The 7147-nt window shown below is 32.5% G+C and overlaps 1 protein-coding gene across 1 annotated transcript; it reads left to right on the top strand.

The window, feature by feature from the left end:
• Positions 1-2074: 2074 nt before the first annotated feature.
• Positions 2075-2853, top strand: LOC112696604 (uncharacterized). Its single transcript, XM_025749434.3, has one exon. It carries the CDS (start codon positions 2249-2251, stop codon positions 2687-2689), a length of 441 nt encoding a protein of 146 aa, XP_025605219.1. The 5' UTR covers positions 2075-2248; the 3' UTR covers positions 2690-2853.
• The last annotated feature ends 4294 nt before the right edge of the window (positions 2854-7147 follow it).

Here is a 7147-nt window from a genome sequence, read left to right as displayed (position 1 = left end):
TCATTGCTCACTCTAAGCTTAGATTATTGAACATCTTCGCACCCAATCCTACAAGCTTACAGGAGGGTGTTACAGGATATAAGTGGTTTATAGTAATTATTTATGCTAGTTTGTTAAATCTGTTTTGTTTTCACTTGCCTTTCTGAATTAGCTATAATTAGTTATATCAAATTGTATAGGAGTTAGTTAGAATTGTTTAGCTATATAAATCAAACAGTTAGCGTCGTAATGTGTATGACTCATCATTATTATTGCAAGTTTCAATTTTTATTCTACTCTCAGTTTTTTCTGATTCAGTATGCCTCTCACCATGATCATGCGCAACTTTTCGCACATATAACAACTTGATTAAGTATTTTGCTTGATTATAAAGTTTTATTAAAATTGGTACCTTGCAATTCAAAAGTCTCTCTATAGCTAAAGAATAAACGTGTTCGTGGACCATTGTAAAACATAACTAACAAGTACTATTATTTTTTATAAGCAATAATTTATACGTATATTTACATATATTTTTACACTTATATTTATCAAAATTTTATATACATAAATTAATATAATTTATACTAGTATACTTTAAAATTTACACATAAATTAATAAAATTTTTATAATAATTAAATAAGAAAAAAGAACAAATAGGTCTTGACCTTTTTTTCGCAGATATTTTTGTCCCTGACCATCGAAAAATACTTTTAAGTCCCTGATATCCTTAAAAGTTAGACAGATAAGTCCCTTCGTCCAAATGCCTCCGTCCGGCCCAATGAAAAAGTCTGACATGGCTCCCGTAATGCTTGTCACGCGTACGCGTGGGTCATGCGTATGCGTCGCCTGGCAGACTTCCCTCTCACGCGTACGCGTTGCCATGAATTCAGCAAATCCTCATTTCTTCATGAATTCTCCACTTTGCATGCTTTTTTTTTTCATTTCTTTCAAGCCATTCTCACCTTCAAAACTTTAAATCACTCAAACAAACATATCAAGGCATCGAATAGGAGAAAAGTAAATTAAATTAAATTTAGCCATAACTCCATTACTACCCTTGAAAAGACCACTTGATATGTGTATCCATGCATTGAATATATGTTGATTGGTAGAAGAAGAGCAAGCCTTAGAAATTAAGATTAGTAGAGAATTGAGAGAATCGACCCTCAAATACTAGAGAGATTAGAGTGCAAACAATTTCGGTGAGGATTCGATGCTCAATCCCTTGTTCCTTGCTTTCATGAGCTTTCTTCTTGCAAGTGTATTTATACTTCATTTTGAGTTTTGAGTTAGTAGAATTCATAAATCATCATACTATCTTAGCTCTACTTGTTCATATATGTTCTTGGAGATTGATTAATTTTTAACCAAGTAGGTAGACGTATTTTGCATATTAGTTGATGAACCACAAGAGTTTAAAAATGGGAAAGTATATAAACCACAATTTTATAGTTTATATTGTATTGAATTTAGTGAATTTTATGAACTTTTTTCACATTTATTCACTAAAATAACATGGTTTTGTGAATTTCTCCTAAGTGTGCTTAATGATTGAAAACATGCTTTCTAGGCTATTAAATTACTAAATTTAATTTACTTTTCTTCCATTCCATACCTTAATATATTTGTTTGAGTGATTTAAAGTTTTGAAGACAAGAATGCAAAGTGGTGAATTTATGAAAAAATGAAAATTTGCTGAATTTACAGCGACGCGTACGCGTGACAAGCATTACGGTAGTCACGTCAGACTTTTTCATTAGTTCTGATGAAGATATTTAAACGGAAGAACTAATCCGTTCAACTTTTAAAGACGTTAGCGATTTAAAAGTATTTTTCAATGATTAAGATTAAAAATGTATGCGAAAAAAAGATCAAAAAATTATTTATTCTTTTCTAATTAAATGATAATCAAAACTATTAAAATGTCCTGGGTGACAGTTGTCTGTATTAAAATTTTCTTCAGGCTAGCTACTTGTCAAAAAATTGCTCAGATGCTTTGACATTAACAAGCTACTGCCACGTGTACAGCCACTCATGATTTGTGTCACGTGGCCGATACTTCTAGCATACCCCGGAAACATTTGCTACCGTTCCAGCACTTTCTAGTTTCCTTCTCCAACCGTTCCAGACACTAGACAACTTGTATATATAAATATATATATAACAACTCACCACAAAACTGTCAATAACACGCAGTGCAGAGCATCACAAATCATTGTAACACAGAAGCTACCGAAGAAAAGGAGCGATCAATTGATCGAAAAGATGAAGCCGATCGATGACAGGCAAGAGAAAGTGACGATTCGAGCGGTGAGTCGCGACGGAGAAGGAAGGAAGAAGGTGGAGAAGACCGAACTCGAAACTCACAACGTGGACACCGTCAAGTACGTGGAGAAAAAGCTCGTCGACAAGGGCGTACAGCGCATGGAGCGCCACCCTGCTGACGGCATCGGAATCGGGAGGCCGCCGCCAAAGTCCGGCCGTGGAGGGAAGTACACGTGGGAGGGTCCTGCTGACATGGCGGACAACGAGCTCAACGCAGCTCCGGCGGCCATCGACGAGAAGGATCCAAACTATGTTGATGAGGAGGAAGATGTTCTGAGGGAGCTGGTGAAGGGTGAGGTTGAAGTGGCCAAAGCTGCCGAGGATAAAGGTGTTGCTAGGGTTGATGTTGATCCTCGCTTGCAACAATCTTCTAATAATTAACACTCATCAATATCAATGGTTGATCAATCAATCAATAATTTGTTGCTAATTTCCGATGTTTGTGTCGTGGTTCTATAGTTTTTTCTGTTTTCGTTTTGGTTTGACTTGGAAGTTGTACTAATATTTACAATACTGCTGGTTAAATGAAATGTGAAGTTTTTTTCCTTGTGAGAATATTAAGGCAAGAATAATTTTAAAAATATATTAAATATTAGATTATGTTAGATTTTAAATTTTGATAAATAATAATTAAATTTTAAAAATATTTGAAAACATAAAAATTGAAGTATAATAAGTATATAATTTTTGTATTAATTTATTAATATAAAATAAAGTATTTGTCTAGTTTGTATTGTTCAATATATAAATATCTCTGATAAAAATTTTATTAAATTAAATCGAAATATTATTACTTTTTTGGCATGTATGCGAACAATATATTATTAACTAAGTATTACTTTTGGAGTCTAATATAAATATAAAGCTCTGCTGTGAAGGTATTAAAAGAAAAGGATTACATTTTCTTATTTTATTTTTCTTATTGCAAAAGATGTATTCTATTAGCTAGAAATAAAAATGGTCTTAGAAAATAAGACATTTATTATTCTGCTTAGGAATGCCCATAATAGAGTAAGCTGATAAATGAGGCTAGGGGGAAAATATAGGATGGATTTTTGTTAAAAAAAAATGAGAGAATAAAAGTGTGATTTTTAATTTTTTATTATTTTTTATTTATTTTTAATTTTATTTATAAAATTAATAATGAAAAATTATATTTTATTTTATTAATTTATTTAATATATTAAAATTAAATTTTTTTTAATTAATAAAAGTGAGGTGTCAATTTTTTATATGTTTATTTTTTGTCAAAATAAATGTATTATTTTTTTAAGTTTATTTTAAAAAATATGTTTATTATAATTATATTATAGTTAGTATTTAAATAATAATGTATAATTATATTAATTAGAAAAATATTTTTAGTTAGTGGATAATAAAAACAACAATAATAACAATAATAATATTTTATACACTACTAGAAAATTAGTTGTTATAGATGGATGTATCCAACGAATTTTATTCTACAGAAATACATACGAAATTTTAGAGAAATTTGTTTGTTGAAAAACAAGAAAAAAATTAATTAGCATAAATTACAAACGAAAATTAGAATTCGTCGATAATCTATCAGTAAAATTAACTTTTTTTTTTCATGAGAAATGGTTACAGATGGAAAATTCATCTGTAATTAAATAGATAAAATGCTACATTTTATTAAATTATTATAGACAGAAAATTCGTCTGTAATTTAAATTTTTTCGTCAAAAATATTAGAATAAGGAGTTAGGTTTCCGAAACTCCCAATGGTTCATTTCACTTTTTCACGTTTTCCTTGAATTACTGACATGACGGAAAATTGCCGATTAAGAATTTATACTGAAAATAGCAAGTACAGTTCTTAACCGACAAAAATTCCGCTTATCAATTTAGAAAGAATTGTCACAAATTAAGAATAAAAATACTGGAGTAGAAATCCTAGGTCGTCTCCCAATGAGTTGACAAAAGAGTGCGAGTTATTGGTCAAGAGTTTTCCGAAAAATTTTAAGAGTGGAAGAATAGAAAAGTAAATAATTGTAAATTACAGTAATAAAAATTAACGAGAGAATTTATATAATCAAAATGAAAGGCTTGACCGGGAGAAGATTAATTGGAAGTTCTATCCTTGTTGGATGTTCCCAAGTGTAATAGTAAGAGGTTGTTGTTCTACTTAGTTATCCTTTACTAAATAAAGGAAAGTCAAGTAACTAACTAACTAACTCTGTCCTCAGGTCCTAATCTTCTCCTAAGGAAGGATTAGAGTTAGAGACTAGAGAGTCAGCCAACAACTTTCAATTAAAATTAACCCTTGAGTATTTCCAACTCAAGGTTCTCTACTCAATCAACTCCCAAGTCAAGTTGGGAATCTATTCCATTGACATGAATACTGTGTTCACAGGCATATAAAGGGAATAAAGAGAAGACATGATAAATTGAATAATAACTGAAAATTGATTAAAGATAAAAATAGTTCTTTGCATTAATAAATCCCAAAATCATAAACATATATATCAGAACAGGGTAAATGGGCAATTAAAAGAGTAAAGGAATAAGGAAACAAACTAGAATAATAAAGACTTCGCAGAGGTAGTGACTCTTTGTAATATCCAACTCAAAAGTATAAAACTAGGAATCTATGAATGTGAAGAACCCTAGATGAAGTAGTGATTTTCTCTCCAAGATTCAGAAACTCTATCTAAAAACTAATGAATGAGATAATGTGTGAATGTCTCTTGAGTCTCTGCTATCCCCTGGTTCTAGTCTGTGTTTCAGGGCCAAAAATTGGGTCGAAACTCGGCCCGAAATCAAACCTAGCGTTTTCTACGTTTTCTGCATGTGGCACATGTCACGCGTATGCGTCATTCACGCGTACGCATCGATGGTCTTCTTCGCGTGTCACGGTACGTGTCAGATACGCGCACGCATCGCTCCTCGCTGGTTATCTCCTTCAATTCTTGTGCTCCTTCCATTTATGCAAGCTTCCTCTCCATCCTCTAAGCCATTCTTGCCCTATATAGTCTTAAAACACTTAACGCACGGATCACGACATCGAATGGTATAAAGGGGGATTAAAAATACACAATTTAAAGACATAGGAAGCAAGTTTTCAACCATAGAACCAGATTGGGAAGGAATTGTAAAATCATGCAAATTGTATGGATAAGTGTGCAAAGACTTGATAAAAATCACTCGATTGAGCATAAGATAAACAATAGAATAGTAGTTTATCAATCTCCCCACACTTAATCATTAACATGTCTTCATGCTAAGCTCAAGGAGATAGAAAGACTGAATGAGGAAAGTAAGACTCATGCAATGCAACCTATACATGTGAATACAACTATATGATGAAATTTCTATACCTACTTGGTTAAGGAATTGAACAAGTTCTCCAAGACAAATAAAATTTAGATTTCACTAACTCAATCACACAATAAAAGATAAGTAAACTTGTGAGAAGATAGCTCATGAGAGCTGAAAACATAGAGTCAATCATTGAACCCTTACTGGAAGTGTATATGCACTCTAATCACTCAAATGTATAGGGCAATCCACTCTAGTCTCCACTATTCATGCGTTCTAAAATTTGTTCTTCATCTAACCAATCAACAAATATTTAGTGCACACATGCAAACATCATTAGGTCTTTTTCAAGGTTGTAATAGGGCTTAGGTATAGGTGAGGATACATGTATGGCCAAGTGAGCTAAGAATTGAATCCTTGATTAACCTAAGTTCTCACCTAAGGCACACACATTCCCTATGCTTCTAAAATCATGCCTAACTACCTATAGTCTCACTTTTGTGTTTTTCACCTACTCATGTATTTAAATGTTCTTTTCTTTTATGTCACATGCATTGATCTTTTTTTATTGAACTTAACATTGGGGTGCTTTCATTCCCCTAAATTTGGATTTTTTTTGAAAGCATTATAACATCAATGCAATTGGTTTTCATAATTTCACATGAGTAGCATTCAAATTCTTAATATTTATCAATTAAGCAACACACATTCTTATTAACCATAGTTCCCATAGTTTTTCACACTTAATTTGACACACAATCCCTATCTTAAGCTAGCCAAAGATTCAATTGGGGTAGTTCATTGTTTTTCCACTTAAGGCTAGTGATGTCGTAACATAAAGAATAAAAGAGAATAAAGAAGGCTCAAAGTGGCGAACAAAGGTAATTAGAATTGTGGGCCATTTGGGATAGTGAGCTAATAACAAATGATGGCCTCAATGATACATATGCATGAATACATTAAACAATGGACATATAGAATGGAACAAACCATAGATTGCAATCATAGAGGAGAAAAAACATACAAGAATAAAAATAATGGTTAAATCATGTAACCATACAATTAGGCTCAAAATATCACTAGGTTATGTGTTCTAGCTCTAAACCATGTTCCAAATTACAATCTTCAGACAAGTTTAACATATAATTTTAATTTGAATTAGTTAAATTTTCAAAAATAAGATCTTGAAGAGAAACTTACTATTTTTCAACCAACTAGAACATACATGCAAACATTTATTTCTATGCAATCTATCCTATCTAACTAAAGAGAAAAAAAATAACATGTTGGTGTTAAGAAACAGCAATAACCTCCGGAAGTCAGGTACTGACCGACCTCCCCACACTTAAAGCTTGGCACCGTCCTCAGTGCCATCAGTCAGGAACAAAAGGGGGCTGGTAACAGTATCTCCACAGTCGGGGTTGTCATGGCTCTCGGTGCTAGTAGGTGAAGTGGAGTCCGGAGTGTCTGGTTCTTCTTCAGGTGGGTGGTTGCCAACAATCAGCTCCTTGAGGTATGTAAATCGGCGCTTGTTACGGCGCTCCATTCGCTTTGCCT

The sequence above is a fragment of the Arachis hypogaea genome, chromosome 6 (genome assembly GCF_003086295.3).
Source record: "Arachis hypogaea cultivar Tifrunner chromosome 6, arahy.Tifrunner.gnm2.J5K5, whole genome shotgun sequence".
Lineage (NCBI taxonomy): Eukaryota > Viridiplantae > Streptophyta > Magnoliopsida > Fabales > Fabaceae > Arachis > Arachis hypogaea.
The sequence above is the reverse complement of the archived record's forward strand: the minus strand, read 5'-3'. Positions and strand labels throughout refer to the sequence as shown.